The sequence below is a fragment of the Oncorhynchus kisutch genome, linkage group LG5 (genome assembly GCF_002021735.2).
Source record: "Oncorhynchus kisutch isolate 150728-3 linkage group LG5, Okis_V2, whole genome shotgun sequence".
NCBI classification, from domain to species: domain Eukaryota; kingdom Metazoa; phylum Chordata; class Actinopteri; order Salmoniformes; family Salmonidae; genus Oncorhynchus; species Oncorhynchus kisutch.
In genome coordinates, this window is record NC_034178.2 from 24,614,594 (window position 1) to 24,637,055 (window position 22,462).

Sequence of the window (22,462 nt, forward strand, 5' to 3'; positions counted from 1 at the left end):
CACCACCCGCCAACACCACTTTTACGCTACTGCTACTCTCTGTTCATCGTATATGCATAGTCACTTTAACTATATCTACATGTACATACTACCTCAATCAGCCTGACTAACCGGTGTCTCACTACTTTTATAGCCTCGCTACTGTACGTATATAGCCTGTCTTTTTACTGTTGTTTTATTTCTATACCTACCTATTGTTCACCTAATACATTTTTTGCACTATTGGTTAGAGCCTGTAAGTAAGCATTTCACTGTGATTCAGAGCTGGTGGAGATGTTTTACCCGGAAACATGTGGCTATGGCTGTGCCATGCAGACAAGACAGTGCTCAGTAACTGTTTTAACTCACAGATAGCTTAGTCATCAGTCCTTAGTGTTGCACACCTGTTGTATTTGGCACACGTGACAAATAAACTTTGATTTGATTTGTTCAGGGGAGCAACTCCCAAATAGTGAGATGTGCTTAAATAAAAATCCATAGGAAAGGCATACATTTCCTAAGTCTGAATCAAATGTATCTATGTACTATTTAGTTTTTTGTTTTTAGTACTGTTGAATGAAATATGTCCCTGCTGTCTTTCTAGTTACACTAGAGGAGTGACTAAGGCCTGATGACTAAGCTATCTGTGAGTTAAAACAGTTACTGAGCAGTTACTGTCTTGTCTGCATGGCACAGCCATAGCCACATGTTTCCGGGTAAAACATCTCCACCAATTCTGTACATTTAGTCCCCTTGAGCAGAGAATTGAGGCGGTGAGGTTACCATATACCGTAAGAGGGAACTGAGGTATTTTACCAAAACCACATAGGCCTACTGTGAACATTTTGATTGGTTTATCCCTGAAGCTGATAATGTGTGGTCCTATCCAGTGATGCAGTTTGGGAAATAATTAATCAAAGGGTAAAGCAAAATGTACATTTTTATTACAAATATATCCACAGGTTAAAAAACAATACTAAATGTAATTCAATACAAAAGGCATAGCTGAGTTGATTAAAAAAATACAGCCTGATAAAAGTATTTTTGTGCAGATATAAATATAATAAAATTAACAACAGCTGGTGGCATGAGGCAGTTGTAGGCTTGCAGTTCAATACTACAAAATCGGATCATCTTGAAGTTGGTTGACTGGATATATGACTACACTCTCTGTTACTAAATATAGACAAGCCCATGATGGGCTTTCAATTCATAGTGATAGAGTAAGTGTCAGGCATATTCAATTTGTACAACACAAATTCAGAACTATTGAACTCAAATTCACTTTCTGAATACAAAATTCAAAATTATTGTATTAAAATCTCATTTCTTTTGGCACTAGTATGGCTCCACACAGGTACCCTGGCTGACATGACTGACTTGACAGAGTCCAGGAAGAGCTGTGACACCAGTGGTGTCAGTTCAGCTAAACCTAAGGATATGGCAAAGTATTATTTTTTTTAGGAGGTTGAAGCTCATTTATTACATTTCTACACAATTGAAAAACTCTAAAATGCTATTTCGAGAACAGCAACAAAACAAAAAAACAACAACAAAATAGGCTGCAATGTCAACCACTACTCAACCTCATCATGAATTTAAACATTTACTAGTGGAACAGCGAATACAGTGAACATGAAATAGAGGCATAATACACAATATCAAGTCACTGCAAGGCCGACTTAAAATGCCAACATCAACGTGAAAGTAACCTGTGCATAAAACAGCTGACCGCAAATGCAAACTATGCCAGATAAATCCTACCCTGCAATTGAAAGAAAAGGCATAGCCTACATCAAAGGACCTACTTAGGCCTACAATCGACAACGACGCATGAAGACAAACAACACTTGACCAAAGAATGACGAAAATAACGAAACACAAAAGGAAAATCTACAAATGCATAACACTAGAGAGCTAGCTGATGTTAGCCACCTAGCTAAAATTCATAACATATCATTTGTTTGCAAATTCGTGACATATTTTGTACGTTTTGCAAATTTGTAACATATAATACAAATTATAATCACTAAAATATCATACGAAATGGGTGGTGGACATCCACAAATGAATACATACCATACAAAACACAGTGATGTAAAGTACATAAGTAAAAATACTTTAAAGTACTACTTAAGTCGTTTTTTGGGTTATCTGCACTTTATTTGACTATTTATATTTTTGCCAACTTTTACTTCACTACATTCCTAAAGAAAATAATGTACTTATTACCCCATACATTTACCCTGACAGGAAAATGGTCCAATTCACACACTTATCAAGATAACATCCAATTGCCATCCCTACTGCCTCTGATCTGGTGGACTACCTAAACACAAGTGCTTCATTTGTAAATTATGTCTGAGTGTTGGTGTGCCCCTGGCTATCCGTCAATAAAAAATTCTAAAATAATTGTGCCTTCTGGTTTGCTTAATATAAGGAATTTTAAATGTTTTATACTTTACCTTTTGACTCTTAAGTACATTTTAGCAATTCAATTTACTTTCGATACTTAAGTATATTTAAAACCAAAAACTTTGAGACTTTATTTAATCAAGAGGTATTTTACTGGGTGACTTTCACTTCTACTTGAGTCATTTTTTATTAATCGGGTATCTTTACCATCCTACCATTTCTAAAGAGCTGCGTGCCAGTTATGATTTTCAATAATGTATTGTAGGCTACCTAACCGTGCCCAAAAATGTCTAACTGCCCACCAACTGGAGATGGAAACCCGCACACTGTTGAAAAAAATGAATAAATCAAAAACTGAGGCTTGAATGCAAAATAAAGATATTTATTAAAACATCATGGTGCCCAAAAAACTGCCCACAAACGAAATAATTAAATTAGCTGGCCCTCTAGACAGAGGGCTGTCCATTCAGCACCAAGCCATGGAGCTCCACTATGCCTTTCTGTACCGAGTTGCAAAGTAGCTAAATGTAGTTAAAAAGTTGCTAATTAGGTAAAATGCTAAAAATGTCCGTGATGAGATTCAAACTCGCAGAAATTATTTGATATTGCAATAAAAACGGTTGCATTGGACCTTTAAAAATTATCTTGGTCCTGTGCAGTTATTAACCAAACAAATAAACGTGTGAACATGAAACTATTTTCAATTTCACCTTATTTGAGAAGAAATAGTGAATCGTGCAAGGGTGCTAATATATTCGAGGGCAACTGTAGTAGAACCTACACTGTGGTACAAGTATAATACTGCACTTATATTTCATAGAGCGAGACAATGTATTTGCGTTTTTCTAATAGAGACAAAGCAACTCCACATGTCTGTTAAGAGATATGGAACATTTTGTGAGGCAGTACAAGTTTCATTTATTTGCTCCTTCTTCAAAGAAAACAAAATAAAACCATTTTAATTTTGACTCTCGTTTTTCTGTTGTGTGTAGAAATATGGTAAGGTATGGATAAATCAATTGACTTTACCAGGCTTAGGGTGGCTACCCAACATTCAACTTCCTAATGGCTCAGTGTAAAAGTCAGTGAGCATTTGTAGTGACCGGCTTCCCCGTTGATCTTTTAGACAGTATATTAGCCATTCATTAGTCACCATGGAAACCCAATGGTAAATCTGTGAAACCCAATGGTAAATCTGTGAAACCCAATGGTAAATCTGTGAAACCCAATGGTAAATCTGTATGGAGATACAGTATATTAGTGCCAATATAACTAATTTACATAATTTGGCACTAATCTATCTGCATACTAATGTCCATAATTAATGCACAGCTGACCACAGTCATAATGGATATATCCTAAACCAATTTGTAGCTTTGGCAAAAAATAATACATCTTTAATCCTTTATTCTAATTTGAATAATAGTTATTATTTATTGCTTATTCATTTTAAAGCACAGAGGTCAATTGTTTGATTTACAGTAGAGACCTCTTGGTCTTTGGAGAATATGATGTCAAATCTGATATAAAAACCTTCAAAAGTGAATACTTGTATTGCCAAATAAAAAATACTGTATTATACTGATAAGGCAACTGGAAACACATTGAACAACACTGCTTGCTACAGAACAACATGACCAACATCACCTTGCAGTCCATACTCCTTTACCTTAAACCAGGCATAAGTGGTCAACTGGTAGCTGTGATGACAGATATGTAGTGGTCAACATTGCGCATGCTAACATACCGACCAGCGTGAATATCATACCCCATGGCTCTTACTATGCACTTTGTGTTATGCTGTCAGTTCATGTGGTTCTTATTTTGGTTGTGTTCATATGGCTTTGCATTGGAAGTCACTTCCTGTACTTGTACAGTATAAGTTTTGCTATATTTTGAACAGTGCATTTTTAAAATATATTTTCACACAGCTCTTAATCCTTATTTGTACATGTAGCTATATGCATTGTTTTGGCACACTTGTCCACTGTTGTGACACTGGAGCTTCCGGGCTCAGCTCGTATGTGTCTGTGTTCTGGTCTCCATTTCGTTCCAATGTGTCTTTGTCCCAGTGATGGTTGGTCTCTAGTCCGTGAGTCCCTAGACCAGCACTCTCTCTCTCTTCATTGTGTCTGTCGACCTGCTCTGTGCCTCTCTCCCTCTGTTCTCTCTCTCTGTCCCTCCCCACAGTGGACCCCTGTACCAGACTGGGGCTCGGCCCCAATCCCTCACCAGACCTTGACCCTGACAAACTACGTGCCTCCTTCATACGTTCGCCTTCAGTCTCTTCTGTCTCGTGCTCCTCTTCTTCCTCCTCTTCATCTACTCTCCCTTCTATCCCCCCATCTAGACTGGAGTCACTAAGAAATGTTGGGTTGTCCTCCATGGAAAGGGGGGTGTCCACGGCCATGTGGCCCACATCGGTGGGCCCTCCTGGGGTTAGAGGAAGCTCCTCACCCCCCTCCTGGTCCTGGTGCAGGCTGCAGTAGGCATACCGATGGTTCATGTGTTGGGAGTAGGAGCCCGAGTGGGAGAAGCGCTTGCCACACTTGTCACACTGGTAGGGCTTCTCTCCAGAGTGCAGGCGGCTGTGTTCAATTAGATGGTGCTTGTGCTTGAAGGCCTTCTTGCAGATCTTGCACTCGTGAGGACGCTTACCTGTGGGAATAGGACAAAACAGAGGCAGATGTGTAACTGTGGCAATTTCTTGATCTAGTACATTTGGTTTTTGTTTTGTTGCAATTGTTGAAGATCCTTTATGTGTATGCAGTTCAGTTCCTTGTTCTGGTTTGGATCATATCTGCCTGATCATGGAACACTCTGCTCACTTTAGCAACGCAACAGAAACATGATCTATCAATATCAATCACATGCTTCAAAATACATTGAGTAAGATAGTTACAGCAGACTCTGTATTTACCTGTGTGTTCGTACTTGTGTCGGAGCAGAGAGCTGCTCTTCTGGAAGGTTTTGTCACAGATGTCACAAGCGTACAGGCCTTCGTCTGTCTTCTGTAGTCTCTTCCTCCCCGGTCCCCCCTCGCCCTCTCCTCCCTCCTGTATCAGAGAGAGGTAGTCCAGACCCCCGCGGCCAATCACCTCACCCTGCAGGACACACACAGACTTACAGATGGAGAGGTCTCTACCCAACGGGCAAATGTTTGGCAAACCTTTGGCACATGACATCTTGATGATGTTATTTTCTAGTTGTATACTTGTTCTGACTGAGAAGACATCAACCAACTGGTCTCTATTAACTAGGTTAAGCCCTGTTTTTCATGACAAGATCCATGTAAAATCCATTGTTTGGAATATCTACACTTGGAGGTGACATGAAATACAGTTGCACTGTTGGAAGTGTACAGTATTTGTCAGCCCATCTAAGAAAAAACATCAATTTTACCATTAATGCTCGTCTCTCCTGGTGGATCCTCTTCAGCACAGCGTCTGTGTCTGACTCCATCATGTAGGTCATGGGTGAGAGGAATCCCTGGTTGCTAACTGGACGGCTGAGGGGCAGGGAGGGAACCCCATCATGCTCTGAGCCAGCTAGCCCAGCAGGCATCATAGGGTTAAACAGAGGGTAGGCACTGTAGATGGAACCTCCGACAATATGAGCGCCGCTGTAGACTGCATGATGCTGGTGGGATTAGAGTAGATTACTGTAGATTGTAGTTTAAGGAGGCAATTCTTACCAGTGCTCACACATTAAATACATAAACTGCATAGAAACACAGCACGAAACAAACAACAGTCCATAGTCAGACATAAACAGTACCCCCTCTTCCTGCCCCACATCTGCACACGCACATGGTTTACTTTATTAGGATCCCCATTAGCTACTGCACATGTAGCAGCTACTCTACCTGGTGAGGAGGTGGACTGAGATTGACACTCAGCCTCCGGTGGTGCTGGTTCTCTGCCTGGTCTCTCTGGGTCTTCTGTCTCTTCTCTTCCCAGTGAGGGTGTCCATTATAGGGCTTGCTGTCCTCTATGGCTTTCCCCTCCTGGGACTTGGGGAGGGAGAGATCCAGGGGTTGGTCATTCTCAGAGCTATATGACCGGTGGGTCCTTCCCTGGGGGGCGGCTCGGCTTGCAGGAGTGTTGAGGATGGCAGAGGACAGGTCCAGGCAGAGGTGCGAGCCGAACCCTGAAGAGGGGACCCGTCTTCGCCCCAATGGGGGAGGGGATGACATGTCTGTAGCAGGGCTGGTTGGTGCTGGTTGGCCAGGGCTGCCGTCACTCCTGCCACTCTCCTGGCTGGACCAATGGGACCTCATGGCAAGTGAGTCTGGGCTGGGCGGGAAGGGGGAGTGCATGGCAACCAGCAGCTGCTGAGGGACAGAGTTCCAGCTGGGTCTCTGGAGAGGAGACTTGTCTTTCGGGAAACCGTTGGTCATCGCTGGGGGTTTGTGGTTATCTGGTGATGGTGGTGGGTGGAGAGGGGGTCTGGTGGAGAAGTAGAGGGGGGAGAGGTGTTTTTTACTGTGAGGATCCTCAGACACCTCCATGGCCTCTCGGTAAATCTTACAGAGGTAGCGCTCGTGCTGGAGTAAGATGGCGGGGCTGGGAAAGAGCTGGGAGCACCAACGACATGTTACCCCTCCACTTACCCCCTGGCCATCACCCGAGCCGGCACGGTGGCGTTTTAGTTTCAACGGAGCCTCCGGTGATGCCTTCCCATCTCTCCCGCCATTGTGAACCCCCAGTCTTCCTTCTTCCCTGGCTGAGCCTGACCCTCCCTCCTCCCTGTGCAGCATCGCCTGCAGCATCTGCTCAAACTTTTCCCCGGTGCCGGCGTGGAGGTACGGCAGCAGGGTGGACTCCTTGAACACACTGGCCCGGAGAAAGCGTTCCGGCGTGGGGTCCCACCGCCGGCCCAACTCCCAGCCTAGCTCCTGGCCCCGGAGGAGACGCGTACCATGGTCTCTAGGGAGATACAGGTTCCTCTCTAACCCCATTGGAGGACGTTCCTCCTGGGTGTGGGGAGGGTAGGGAGAGCCCATCCTACTGCTGTTCCTTCCACTACCTGCAGAGGGCGACGCAAGGGAGGAGTAGTAAGCCCCATGGTGGCCATGTCCGTTGTTATAGCTCCCTTCTCCTCCTCCTCCGCTGCCTCCTCCTCCTCCGGTCAGGCACTTCTTACTGCTGAGGTGTGAGCTGTAGGAGCCAGAGTGAGAGAAACGCTTCTTGCAATTGGAGCACTCGTACGGTTTCTCACCTAAAGGAAGCAGCGCAGACAGGGAATATCAATCCAAGATACTACAGTTCAGAAAACATTTAATCGTAAAAAAAAACTGATTAGACTTCATAGAGGAGATCATGCTCTTCTGCTCTTGATTCTACCCTCTTAACCACCTATCCTTAATAATAAACCTGTTGTACATAAGGCACTACCTATATAAGATTCTACTGAACCTACAGTACCTTATCTGACACGACGTAAAGTTGACGGGATTGATTTGGATTGTCCATTTCCTTACCACTGTGGATGCGGAGGTGCTCCTTGAGATGGTGTTTGTACTTGAAGGCTTTCCCACACTGAAGACACTTGAACTTCCTGCTCTCTATGCCATGGTCGGACCCAGGGTGCTGTACCAATCACACACAGACATAACCATACATACAGTCAAATCAGTAGGCCTGCCTACAAGAGATTAAGAATTCACATGAGATCGGCATTACATGTTCAACAGTCAAACTAAATGAACTAACACAACACTCTTTTCGGAGTCATTTTCGGAGCTGGTTCATATCCAGCTCAAAATACCATTAAAAAGAGTGTCACCTTATAGTAGATGGACTCCAAAATAATTATTTTATATTTCTTCCAGTGTCTCACCTTATCCTCTACCTGACTGTGCAGTGCCATGTGTTGTTCCATCTGTGCCCTATAGCGGGGAGTGTACCCACAGACCGGGCACACCATGTGCCCCCCGTCCCGCTCATGGCAGAACTTGATGTGCTCGCGTAGAGACGCACCAAGGTGGTAGGTGCGCTGGCAGAAAGGACATGCCTGAAGGTTCCTCATAGCATCCGGACTCAGAGGGATGCCATCTAGGGTGCACACACACCAGAGAGAGAGAGGGTGAACTAAACCTTCAGGAAGATACAATGTCCAGTCCTCAAACTATATCTACATTCAGTTCAAGTCCGAAGTTTACATACACTTATGTTGAAGACATTAAAACTCGTTTTTCAACAACTCCGCAAATGTCTTGTTAACAAACTATAGTTTTAGGAAGTCGGTTAGGACATCTACTTTGTGCATGACACAAATAATTTTTCCAACAATTGTTTACAGACAGATTATTTCACTTATAATTCACTGTATCACAATTCCAGTGGGTCAGAAGTTTACATACACTAAATTGACTGTGCCTTTAAACAGCTTGCTTTAGAAGCTAGTGATAGGCTAATTTACATACTTTGAGTCAATTGGAGGTGTACCTGTGGATGTATTTCAAGGCCTACCTTCAAATACAGTGCCTCTTTTCTTGACATCATGGGAAAATCAAAAGAAATCAGCCAAGACTGACCTCCACAAGTCTGGTTCATTCTTAGGAGCAATTTACAAATGCCTGAAGGTACCACGTTCATCTGTACAAACAATAGTATGCAAGTATAAACACCATGAGACCATGCAGCTGTCATACCGCTCAGGAAGGAGACGCGTTCTGTCTCTTAGAGATGAACGTACTTTGGGGAAAAAAGTGCAAATCAATCCCAGAACAACAGCAAAGGACCTTGTGAAGATGCTGAAGGAAACAGGTACAAAACTATCTATATCCACAGTACAACGAGTCCTATATTGACATAACCTGAAAGACTGCTCAGCAAGGAAGAAGCCACTGCTCCAAAACTGCCATAAAGAAGGCAGACTACAGTTTGCAACTGCACATGGGGACAAAGATCGTACTTTTTGGAAATATGTCCTCTGGTCTGATGAAACAAAAATGGAACTGTTTGGCCATAATGACCATTGTTATGTTTGGAGGAAAAAGGGGGAGGCTTGCAAGCCGAAGAACACCAACCCAACCGTGAAGCATAGGGGTGGCAGCATCATGTTGTGGGGGTGCTTTGCTGCAGGAGGGACTGGTGTGCTTCACAAAATAGATGGCATCATGAGGTAGGAAAATTATGTATATATATATTGAAGCAACATCTCAAGACATCAGTCAGGAAGTTAAATGGGTCTTCCAAATGGACCCTAAGCATACTTCCAAAGTTGTTGCAAAATGGCTTAGGGACAACAAAGTCAAGGTATTGGAGTGGCCATCACAAACCTCAATCCCATAGAAATTGTGTGGGCAGAACTGAAAAAGTGTGTGCGAGCAAGGAGGCCTACAAACCAACTTATTGTGGGAAGCTTGTGGAAGGCTTCGCGAAATGTTTGACCCAAGTGGGAATGTGATGAAAGAAATAAAAGCTGTAAAAGCTGAAATAAATAATTCTCTCTACTATTATTCTGACATTTCACATTCTTAAAATAAAGTGGTGATCCTAACTGACCTAAAACGGGATTTTTTACTGGGATTAAATGTCAGGAATTGTGAATAACTGAGTTGAAATGTATTTGGCTAAGGTGTATGTAAACTTCTGACTTCAACTGCACGTATATCTATAGGCCTCTAAAGATAGGCATCACATTTCCCCCCCCTGCCATTTTGAAAAAAAGTAGCTCTATGAATCTTGTAGCAAGCCTTAGTTTGCTTAGTTTGCAGTAGATAGAGACATGCAGTGTGTTTGCGTCAAAGCAGGCAGAGAGTAGCCTACAGTACCTTGTCCCTCAGGTGAGCGCTGCGTCCCAGGAGACCAGATGGGAAGGGGGTCATCGTGAAGGTTCAGGCTGCCAGGGTGATACATGGCTGGGGCTGTAGCGCTGCCGTTAGGGGGCTGATGGTGCTGGTGGTAGTGGTGGGAGGCAGGGTGGTGGGAGGATGCCTTTCTCAGCTGCACCAGGAAGTCATAGTGGGCCATGTCCTCCAGGGCCTGACTGTCTGACCTGTGACCTGCTGGGAAAAAGAGGGATAGGGGATAAAAACGTGTGCTGTGCCTAAGGACACCCAACAAATAAACCATAGGCTCTCATGCCCTATTGCTTAAATATGATGTAATGATATGAAATGAACAGAGACTGTGAGCAAATCCCAAATTACAGTATTTTATGTGTAGTGAATTTAATTAATAGTCAACTGGTCTGGTTCCAGATAGTAAACAAAATAGAACAGATAGAGAGGGCACATTCACAATGACACTATTTTCTATGAAGGGCACTACTCTGGTCGAATGTAGTGCACTATCTAGAGAATATTTCACCCTTGTGCTTGCAATGTTTTAGTCATTGTTTAACACTCTTAGATAAAATACATAGTTATACTGTGTTTTGAATTTTATGAACAACTATGAAAGAGAGAAGTTGTCTGCTCTGGGCATCCGCGGGAATAGCCAAGAAGCTTTTGTCATTGACCTTGAGTGCTGTAACAGGCAGCGAAACCCACAGACGTAATGTCATGTGAAGAGAAGACGAGAGACGAGAGGGCGCTTTGCTTTCTATCACAATCAGAGTGCTCTGCTCTGCACTGAGTTGCCTGCCTGTGACAGACTTTGAGGAAGTTTTTTCAAATGTTTGCAGATGTTGGCATATTTTGATCCGTTCTTCATGTGGCGAGGGAAGAGCCTGTGTGGTTGAGTGTTGTAAAAATTGGGCATTGCATTCATCAGGCACAGCCAAATCACATGAGGTGAGAGAGGAGAGAGGGAAAGAAAGGGAGAGAGAGAGAGATAGAGAGTGTGTGTGTGTGTGTGTGTGTGATAGAGAGAGAGAGAGAGGGAAAGAGAGGGGGAGAGAGAGAGAGGGAAAGAGAGGGAAAGAGAGGGGGAGAGAGAGAGAGAGAGAGAGAGAGAGAGAGAGAGAGAGAGAGAGAGAGAGAGAGAGAGAGAGAGAGAAAGAAAGAAAGAGAAAAGGTAGCAACAAGTGATTGTTAGGAGGCGAGCTGTGTGAGCCTTTGATCTCCTATCTAAATAAAAGGGAAGTGTGTGTGAGCGTGTGTGTCTCTGAGCAAAATGAAAGGGAAAGCCTCTCAGATTCTGCTCCGTTCTGATTTCGGTACGGTAACATCACTTCTTTGGTACATGGAAATATTGCGACATTGTGGTGGGATGACTCTTTTGTCATGCTGCAGCATATTCAAAGACTATGCTTGTATCTTAAATGACATTTAATACCTTATATATACTGAACAACTATCTAAAAACAACATGCAGCACTTTCAATGATTTTACTCAGTTACAGTTCTTATAAGGGGATCAGTCAATTGAAATAAATGTATTAGGCCTTAATCTATGGATTTCATATGACTGGGAATACAGATGTGCATCTGTTGGTCACAGATGCCTTAAAAAAAGGTATGGGAGTGGTTCAGAAAACCAGTCGGTTTCTGGTGTGATCACCATTTTCCTCATGCAGCGTGACCCATCTCCTTTGCATAGAGTTGATCAGCCTGGAATGTTCTTCAATGGCTGTGTGAAGTTGCTGGATATTGGCTGGAATTGGAACACACTGTTGTACATGTAAATCCAGAGCATCCCAAACATGCTCAATGGGTGACATGTCTGGTGTGTATGCAGGCCATGGAAGAACTGGGACATTTTCAGCTTCCAGGAATTGTGTACAGATCCTTGTGACATGGGGCCATGCAATATCATGCTGAAACATGAGGTGATGGCGGAAGATGAATGGCATGACAATGGGCCTCAGGACCTTGTCACTGTATCGCTGTGCATTAAAATTGCAATCAATAAAAATGCACTTGTGTTTGTTCTCCATAGCTTATACCTGCCCATACTAAAAGCCTACCACCACCATGGGGCATCTGTTCACCATGTTGACATTAGCAAACCGCTAGCCCACACAACGCCAAAAACGTGGTCTGCGGTTGTGAGGCCAGTTGAACATACTGCCAAATTCTCTAAAATGATGTTGGAGGTGGCTTATGGTAGAGAAATTAACATTAAATTCTCTGGCAACAGCTCTGGTGGACATTCCTGCAGTCAGCATGCTAATTGCACAAACTTGAGACATTTGTGGCATCGTGTTGTGTTACAAAACTGCACATTTTAGAGTGGCCTTTTATTGCACAAGGGGTACCGTTGTAATGATCATGCTGTTGAATAAGCTTTTTGATATGCCACACCTGTCAGGTGGATGGTTTATCTTGGCAAAGGATATCTTGGCACTAACAGGGATGTAAACAAATTTGTGCAAAACAGTTTTGAGAAATAAGCTTTTTGTGCACATGGGACATTTCTGGGATCTTTCAATTCAGCTCAAGGAACACTTTACATGTTGCGTTTATATTTTTGTTCAGTATAGTACACTACTTTTGACCAAAGCTCTATGGTAGTAGTGCACTATAGGGTGCCATTTGGGATATATGGGACAAACAAATCTTGGTTAACCCAGAACTAAAGTCTTGCATAATTGGTCAGATGCTCAATTAAGTTCTGGATCATATGTGTTAAGAGAAGGCATAGAACGAGTATCGGAACCGGAACGAAAAGCTCCACCCTTTTTCTTTCTAGTTGCAGGTAAGTCTATAGGCCAAATGTCCCCTCCCCTTCCAAAATTCGAAAGATACAAAAACCTGCGAAATCGTGATTTGTCCAAAGCACCGGAAACTAATACTGCTCGTTATCTCGCGCATCCCGTTGTATCATGACAGATCTATGGTACCATCCTTGTTTAAGTAGTCTGTCCATAAGAGAATAGGGACAAACCAAGACTGAAGAAGAAAAAGTGTGACCTTTGTTGATAAGCTTACTATAGGTCTTGAGTGATCCCTGCTCCCTCTCTCCATCCTTGTCCTCCATGGTTAGCCCACTCCCAGGGCTCTCCTCCTCCTCGGCCCCCTCTGCCCAGTGGCCCCCTCTGGGGCTGGGGCTGAGGCTTAGGTTGTGGGGCCGAGTTGAGAGGCCCCTAGGGCTGGGGCTGCCTGCTGGCTCAGTCCCCTCCCCATCACCCTCTCCCTCGCTGGGGGTCAGACTGGTCTTGTCCAGGCTGTCCTGATAGTCCTGGACCTCTAGGCTCCACAAACCCACCGTATCATCATCCTTCCCCTCCGAGCCCAGCGAACTGGCCTGCTCAATGTCCACTGTCGAGAGAGAGAGAGAGAGAGAGAGAGAGAGAGAGAGAGAGAGAGAGAGAGAGAGAGAGAGAGAGAGAGAGAGAGAGAGAGAGAGAGAGAGAGAGAGAGAGAGAGTGGAAAGAAGGTTTCTAAGTTACATATTAGGTCATTTTATTTCACTCTCGTTAGAATCTAAATTAATTAAGAGTCTACTTAAATAAAGTACAAAAACAATTACATTATAAAAGAAACCTTACATTTAAAACCTTGCAATCATGTAATTACCCTCAATTCCCCTCAATTATTAGTTCAAGTGGTGACTATTTTCACAGGGTTAATAGAACTCTCCTCTCATTTTTGACATTGCGTTACTGACATATCTAACACAGTGAGAGAACATTTTAAAAGGCAAAATGCACAGACATAACTGGAGAGTGTATAAAACAGCAGAGTACAACACATCAAAGTGTGAGAGTGCTATTGTATCCAGGGCCACTTTTTCCCACCGTGGAGACAATGAATGATTATCAAACACACACACATGCAAGTACACACACACACATGCAAGTACACACACACACACATGCAAGTACACACACACACACATCTGAGAGGGACCGTATAAGCCACTTTTTTCCCATCGTGAAGACAATTCATGTGGATCACAAACACATGCAGGGGATTTCAACTGTAGACTCTTATTTCCCAAACTCTTCTGAGGTCTCTCTCTTTCTATCTCTTTCCCCTCACTCTGATTAGCAATATCTAATCCTTACTACATAGAACCATGCATTCACTTTGATGGGTTAATATAGAACTTTACTTTTTAACGGGGCAGCTCTTTTAGGCACAGGGTTGGCACATGAAAATATGTGTTTATGTTTCTCTATGTAAAACAGTGTAAGTCACTTCAAACAAAGCCAAACAGAAACACAACAGTTCATAAACTATAAAATTCAGCTCTGCAACTTTGACTGGGTATGGCGGGGACATTTCCACATTCTGAAATGGCATTTTTGACCCCCCAGTTGTTTCATTAGAATGTGATACAAAACGTGGCAACTTGTGCTTTAGGACCATGTGGACACCTCCTAGCTGTCGGGTAGGCTGTTTGGAGTGTTTATCCGGCTGGATATTTAAAAAAATAAATAATAATATTTAGTTATGTCCCCCTCAATTCTAAAGCAAATTTACGTCCCTGTTAAAATTAGAACTCGCACATACGGTTTTGTAGAGCATGTATGTGTACAGACATTGAACGAAAGTATTGCGTCTGAATTATGAATTGTAGCTCAGTTGGTAGAGTGTGGTGCTTGTAATGCTAGGGTACTAGGTGCAATTCCTGGGCCCACCCATATTTAAAATATATGCAGGCGTGACTTTCAGATGCTATGGATAAAAGCGTCTGCTAAATGGCATTGATATATAAAGTGGGAAACATTTTCAGCTTCGCTCTGACCGCATTGGCAATATCTAATCATTACCACATAGAACCATACATTCACTTTGATGTGTGTAGCACTGCACAGAACCATTCACTTTGATGGGTTTATATACAGTACATCATTGCATATAACCCTTCACTAAAGACGAGGCTCTGATGTGTGTGTGACTTTGACAATATTTTCCACTAGATACAGTATGTGCTGAATTGGCACTGATAGGAGCAGTGTTGGCAAAGTAAAAATGTCATCCTACAGTTTGTTTCCTCGTGTATTGATTGTTTAAAACTCCTACTGTTCATGTGACATCAAATGAAGGCAAACACACAAGCTGCATATGAAATATCCGTGAAATAAACACAAACATACAACCTAAACACAGACGTCGATACCTTAGCAAATGAGAACTCGGAGAGGGATGTGTACAGTACAGCATGTGTACACACTTTTGAATGAGATGTTTTTGTGATGTATTTACTGTTATGAAGTCATGGAATTAATCACTGGCCTGTATTCAGTTCATAGGCATGTGAATTACTTGCAGCTTTGCTACGAGTACATCGTAAATGGCTATTTATGAAGCCGTTTTACATTTACATCTCCAAGGAATGACTCTAGGCATGACTGGATTTCTATTCTCTTCTCATTTAAAAATAAATAAATTGAAATGACCCCCTAGGTTTTTGTCTTACGTTATGTGATTGTGTTCACACACGGTGAGAAAGCAGATTGAGTTCATGTTTGGGGAACCCACTGCCATTTTAGAAGAAAAAACATGTATTGGTCAAATGAGTAATCAAGATGGGACACACTTGTATCATTCTCACTGACTGCATATACAGAAGAGCTGAGGTGAGTAAATTCAGACGTGACCTTTATAGTTATGACTGTGATGCTTTGACTGTCGTGGAGAGGTGGGCTGGTGGGCTCGAGGGGCAGCCCAGAAATGCAGCTATTTCATTTCCAGCATCCTCAGTTTCGCTCTGCTCTCTCACAGTAAATGCATGCTCCGGCTGACTTGCAGGGAGCGTGGTTCACAACGCCCCATGCTAAATTCACTAGTCATCAACTCCGTATTAAACAAGATTACTCTTCACTGCCGTACCAGATATTAGAAGCACAGAGGGAGCTATTTTTCTGCTCTGCTTATGAGCTGAGAGTGTGAGATAACTCCGATAAAGACTTTGAAGAGCCAAAATGAGGATGTGCTGGGCGAGTTGTTAGGCATCTCCTCTGTCTGTCTAATCACTGAAGTTGGTGTCAGCACAGTGATGTAGATATTAATATGGTGAGTGTTCTTGTTCTCAGACAGTCCTCCAAACAGTCCCCTGAGGACTCACTGATCGACAGCCTCAACCATGTGATGCAGCAGAGTAGCGCGATTAAAGGTTACAATCCCATCCCATGAAACATGCAAAATGACAGTTGTCCTGTGTTCTCACTTGTGTTCTTACTCTCCAATTCCTCTCCTCTCCTTCTCTCTTTTTCTCCTTCTCTCCTGTCTCCTCCTTCCTAGCCCCTGCACTGTTCAGCCTCTCTTGGATTTATTGGTTCTTACCCAATATAAAAGAGTTTGTGAAGAATGCACTTGCTATCCAAATAAATAAATCAAGTGTGCAGATAATGAAAGCAATCCCCAGGCCAGGTTGTGTGATGCTGCTTTAATGACAGCACATGCCGTACAGTGTCAATCACTGTTATAGGAGAGAAAAATGTAATCCAATTTGGGAGGTAATGTGGACCAGACCAAAGTTCTCTCTCTCACTGGTAGATTGGGACTGACTGTATGGCTGAGCCCAAATGGCACCCTACTCCCTACATAGTGCACTACGTTTGGCCAGAGCCTTATGGGCCCTGGTCAAAAGTAGTGCACTTATATAGCGAGTTGGGTGTGATTTGGGGTGTACTATATGTCTTACAGAGAAATCCCAGCAGGAATTAGAGTCTCGTCTCAACAACATGCTGCAACATGGGCCATATAGTTGTACCTCTCTATCTCCCGTCGTTTCAGGAAACAGATTGGATCACAATTTCATCCCATGTAAAAGGAACGTAATGTAGTCTCTCTGTCTTTCCACAGTTCAGCTAGATCTCAGTGAAGGGAGACAAAGTAGGAGCGACCAAGCCTAACTCTGGAGCCATATACTGTACTGAAGCAAGATATTATACCATGTGGTGTGGCAACAAAGTTGACGTTAAATTGGACAATAAAATAGATTAAAATAAGAGTTTAAATATAAAGCAATTCTGCAGCCTACTCCATTCTCTGTCAGTCCATCATTACAAAGCTATATAAATGCAATATTAGCAAAACTTTTGATAAGTCAATTATGCCATTAATCATTCATATTGGTAAAAGTCCTAATTAAATTGGTACCTTTCATAAATTAGATCAATAATAATAATATATAATATAATAATACACCTGCTCAGAGAAAGAGATTTCGTTTAAGAAGTCATTATTTACAAATCTAAAAAAGATAGGGCTAACAATGATTAGCACCCCTGTTTTCAGTACTACAGCACCCTACCCTTGCGAGGATAACGACAACAATACTTTTCCTAAAATGTTTTATGAGATTGGAGAACAAAATAGCCCAATAACATCAAATATGCACCACCATATTTTACCATAATTGATGAAAAAAATATATATATATGTATATATTTGACCATATTTGGTGGTAAAATACGGTGGTGGATCTTCGATGTTATGGGGCTATTTTGCTTCTACTGTCGTGGGGCCCTTTTCAAGGTCAACGGCATCATGAACTATACCAAGATGGCCGCAAGTGGATCTTTCAGCAAGACAATAACTACAAGCACTAATCAACATCCACAAAGAAATAGTTAATTGACCACAAAATCAACGTTTTGCAAGGGCGATCTCAAGTCTCCGGACATGAACCCTATTGAAAACCTGTGGTTTGAATTGAAGAGGGCTGTCCATAAGTGCAGATGAAGGATATAAAGGATCTGGAAAAATTCTGTATGAAGGAATGGTCTAACATCCCTCCCAATGTGTGCTCCAATCTCATAAAACATTTATAAAACAAGGCCAGTGTCATTATCCTCGCAAGGGGAGGATGCTAGAGTACTGAAAACAGGGGTGCCAATCATTTTGACCACAACATTTTTGAGATTTTGTTTTATATAACTTGTTCAAACAAATCTCTTTCTCTGAGCAATTGTATTTGTACAAAATAATATCATTTCCCAAAATGTTTTACAGTCTTTTTTGCTCATCTATATCAAGGGTGGCAATTATGTGAATTTCTCAAAATACTTTTAGTTCCCTAAAATGGGGGACTATGTACAAAAAGTGATGCAATTTGCAAGTGCCACCCGATATCGATGGAAGTCTGCACTTTAACTTCATAGTCATTATTGTATCAGTTAAAATCCTAAATTCTGGAGTACAGAGCCAAAACACCGGCATGTGTCACTGTCCAATTACTTTTGGAACTCGCTGTATATATTTCAAACTCTATTATTAAAATGTCATTCTAAAAGTGAAATTGGTTCACTCAAACATTTTCATTTTTATTATAAACCTAAATTATACTCTGACAATATTTGAGGTACCGAGATTTGCATAGACTTGATGACTTCCAAGGAAATAAAATACCAATCTACGAAAAGGAGAAGAAACCATGTGGGCCCCATATTACAGTAAATTAATTCATCACTACAGCTAAAAAGATCAATGAAAAAAAGAGGGAATTATGCATATTTTGTTGATTTCAAATGGTGGAGGGGAAAAGGAGTCACTCACTATTATTGATCTTGAGGAATCTGACATGCAACGCAATGATAAAACAACAAGGAAATGCTAATCAAATGGCTACTATTTGGCTACCCGGACACACTCTTTTACGCTGCTACTACGCTCTGTTTATTATCTATGCATAGTCACTTTACCTCTACCTACATGTACATATTACCTCAATTAACCTGTGCTCCCTGCACATTGACTCTGACATTGTCTCGGTACCCCCTGTATATAACCTCGCTACTGTTATTTTACTGCTGCTCTTTAATTATTATAAAAAAAAATTTTGTTCGATTTTTACTTCACACTTGTTTTTCTTAAAACTGCATTGTTGGTTAAGGGCTTGTAAGTAAGCATTTCACTGAAAGGTATTTGGTACACCTGTTGTATTCGGCGCATGTGAGAAATACAATTTGATTTGAAGGCAACAGTAAACATGCCGTACCCCACAAATTATGCAGCGCCCCCCATGGGTCAATTGAGATTTGCATGTGACTACCACATTTGTGTTAATTACTATAGGTCCCACCTTGGGCCATTCAGTGTAATTTTGGAAAGGCCAAATCTCTGTGGCTAAACGCATCATTCACCCAAGTATCGTCCTAATCAGGCCAGTGGTGTCTGAGATATCACGTGTGACTAACGTCCTAACGGAGAGAGGCAGATCCACTGTCACCTCCCCGATTTCCTCGTGGGGGACAGTTAAATTAGTCAAATGGCTAAGTATTTTTAAACGTATTTCAGATTAATTAAAGGGGTGATGCTAAAGGGGTGAACGATTTGGATAAAATGTCAAATGTACACTTTTCAAAATATCTGAATGCCTTTACTTAGCAACAATCAGACATGGCAAAGATGCCATTGGGGCAGTCGTAAACAAGCACTTTCACACGGCCAACTGTTGTTCAACATAACGTCCAGAAAATCCGTATGTTTCTCAACTTTCTGAAGAAATAGAAATGAAATTCACAATTTTACAGCCGTGTTACCACATGAAGGTATAGGAGAGGAGGCAGGAATTGACAGGAATGGCAGCAGCATTTCTCAAGACACAGAGGAAATTGTAATGGTGGGGCGAGCAAAACACACGCTTGTGCAGTATAGAACTAAAACTCATAAAAGCCATCTACATGAATGTACTTTTCTTGTGCAAGTTCAATAAAAAAACATCTTATTGATACAGGGAACGTATTAGAAGAAATGCGCGAGTTACTTTAAAATATATATATATAATGTTTTGAAAAACAAACAAACTCCCTAATAGACAAGATACCATTTCTCTCACAATAACCAAAATGTGAAATGCTATGTTTACACAAGACACATATTTAGACAGAGACACACATGCAGGAGCAAGCAGGAAATAGTTACAGTAGCCTACCTATGATGACTGTAGCACAGGCAGAATATCCATACTGTATTAATCTTCAAGTTCCACAATGATGATGATGATGATGAAGATGATTTATTTAGGACATTTTAGAGATCAACTAGCCCAAAACACTAACGCAACGCAATGTCTGAATTATAGCAAATACCAAAGCAGCTATTTGACATTCTTGCAATGAGTCAGAGGCACCACATCTAAGAACAAACACCTCCCACTCCAACGCTTCTATCAACACTGTCAGTCTGTCAGGGAGGCAGGCAGGTCCATCGCTCTCTCTGCCCTCGTTTGGCCTGGTCTGATAGCACACAGAGAGAGCAAGGCCACATTGCAGAGAGGGAACCAGGACATTATAGCAAAGCATTCAGTATATCAAAGATGCCTATTTGCCTCTAAATTATTAACTGGTAATAGATTAGACATCAACTACGGTACTGGCCACGCATATTCAACTAATATGCAGAACAACCATTCGTATTGTTCAATTGATTGGTGGTAGAATAAATCCTTAATAATTACTCTGCATCAAATGCATGTCGATAAAGCTTTTAAAACAGCCTTATATTTAGCTGCAGCTTTACAACATTCTTACTGTAGAGTAAAGGGTAGAACAAGTGTCTGTCTAATTGATGGTCAAATAAATAACCTACAGGTTATTAACAGGACAGATACTGTACAGTAAGTGTGTACATTTTAGGCCCACTACCGTAAGTGTGTGTATTTTAGGCACACTACCGTCAGACTTGCAGAGACACTTGCCCTGATGTACTGTGCAGTAGGCCACACTGTTGTATTGCTGCAGAAGAGTGAACGTTCATGCTATAAAACTGTGCTACTGGGATGGACTCCCTGGAGGCGAAAGAAAGGCAACACCTGTTCAGGCCTGGTGCTGGCATGCAGAGAAGAACAATTGAAAAAAAAGAAGATGAGAAGAGCTGAACACTCTGGGAGCTCAGATGCAATAATTTTATAAGCAATGTTTCGACAGCTAAGACCTTTGCTCCCTTCGGTCTCAGTGTAGAGATCCATGTGAAGCCAGTCGTGTGATTAATGTCTTTATTGCTATCCATTGTAAATCATGTTTGCAGGCCTATGTAGCCAAATTGTATTTATGATCTAATGTTATCCATTCATGCTTTTTTTAATATGTTCTATTTATATCACTAAATCAACCAATGAAATCAAGCCACAGCCAGCCATGATTACACACACCTGTGTGTCCTTTCAGACTACATAATGTTTCGAACATTATATGTTTGTCATTATACCCTGATGAAGACGGCTTGTCTGTCGAAACATTGGTTCTAAAAATCTGTGCTCCTAGAGTGCGCGGGTCTCCTTTTCTTTTTCTGCTGGGAGGGCCAACATGTGTCATATCAGTTTCATGCATGATGGGGTGGAGAGCATAAGTTACCATTAGTAATACGTGGGTGTTGATCAGTAAATGTCTTTGTGGAGTGTGTGGCTTCTCTCTGCAACTGCGTAGGCGTGAATGTGTTTGTGGAAGAAAGAGATAATGAGATAGAGAGACAGAGAGAGAGAGATATATACAGTGGGGCAAAAAAGTATTTAGTCAGCCACCAATTGTGAAAGTTCTCCCACTTAAAAAGACGAGAGAGGCCTGTAATTTTCATCATAGGTACACTTCAACTATGACAGACAAAATTATTTTTAAAAATCCAGAAAATCACATTGTAGGATTTTTAATGAATTTATTTGCAAATTATGGTGGAAAATAAGTATTTGGTCAATAACAAAAGTTTATCTCAATACTTTGTTATATACCCTTTGTTGGCAATGACAGAGGTCAAATGTTTTCTGTAAGTCTTCACAAGGTTTTCACACACTGTTGCTGGTATTTTGGCCCATTCCTCCATGCAGATCTCCTCTAGAGCAGTGATGTTTTGGGGCTGTTGCTGGGCAACACAGACTTTTAACTCCCTCCAAAGATTTTCTATGGGGTTGAGATCTGGAGACTGGCTAGGCCACTCCAGGAACTTGAAATGCTTCTTACGAAGCCACTCCTTCGTTCCCCGGGAGGTGTGTTTGGGATCATTGTCATGCTGAAAGACCCAGCCACGTTTCATCTTCAATGCCCTTGCTGATGGAAGCAGGTTTTCACTCAAAATCTCACGATACATGGCCCCATTCATTCTTTCCTTTACACGGATCAGTCGTCCTGGTCCCTTTGCAGAAAAACAGCCCCAAAGCATGATGTTTCCACCCCCATGCTTCACAGTAGGTATGGTGTTCTTTGGATGCAACTTCAAACACGACAAGTTGAGTTTTTACCAAAAAGTTATATTTTGGTTTCATCTGACCATATGACATTCTCCCAATCT

The 22,462-nt window shown here is 41.9% G+C and overlaps 1 protein-coding gene across 2 annotated transcripts in view; it reads right to left on the reverse strand.

Annotated features, from left to right (window-relative positions):
• Positions 1–901: 901 nt before the first annotated feature.
• LOC109890795 (zinc finger E-box-binding homeobox 2) overlaps positions 902–22,462 on the reverse strand; it is a 49,939-nt gene continuing 28,378 nt past the window's right edge. Inside the window, exons 2-9 of one of the 2 annotated variants that reach the window (XM_020482832.2) lie at positions 13,217–13,546; positions 10,175–10,405; positions 8,236–8,450; positions 7,877–7,985; positions 6,260–7,614; positions 5,797–6,033; positions 5,315–5,498; positions 902–5,052 (exon numbers count right to left, since the gene is read on the reverse strand). In XM_020482832.2, the coding sequence (XP_020338421.1) occupies positions 4,352–5,052; positions 5,315–5,498; positions 5,797–6,033; positions 6,260–7,614; positions 7,877–7,985; positions 8,236–8,450; positions 10,175–10,405; positions 13,217–13,546 (3,362 nt within the window). In that variant the 3' untranslated portion in view covers positions 902–4,351. Of the gene's footprint in view, positions 5,053–5,314; positions 5,499–5,796; positions 6,034–6,259; positions 7,615–7,876; positions 7,986–8,235; positions 8,451–10,174; positions 10,409–13,216; positions 13,547–22,462 lie in introns of both variants that reach the window. The other variant, XM_020482831.2, reaches the window with a different exon arrangement.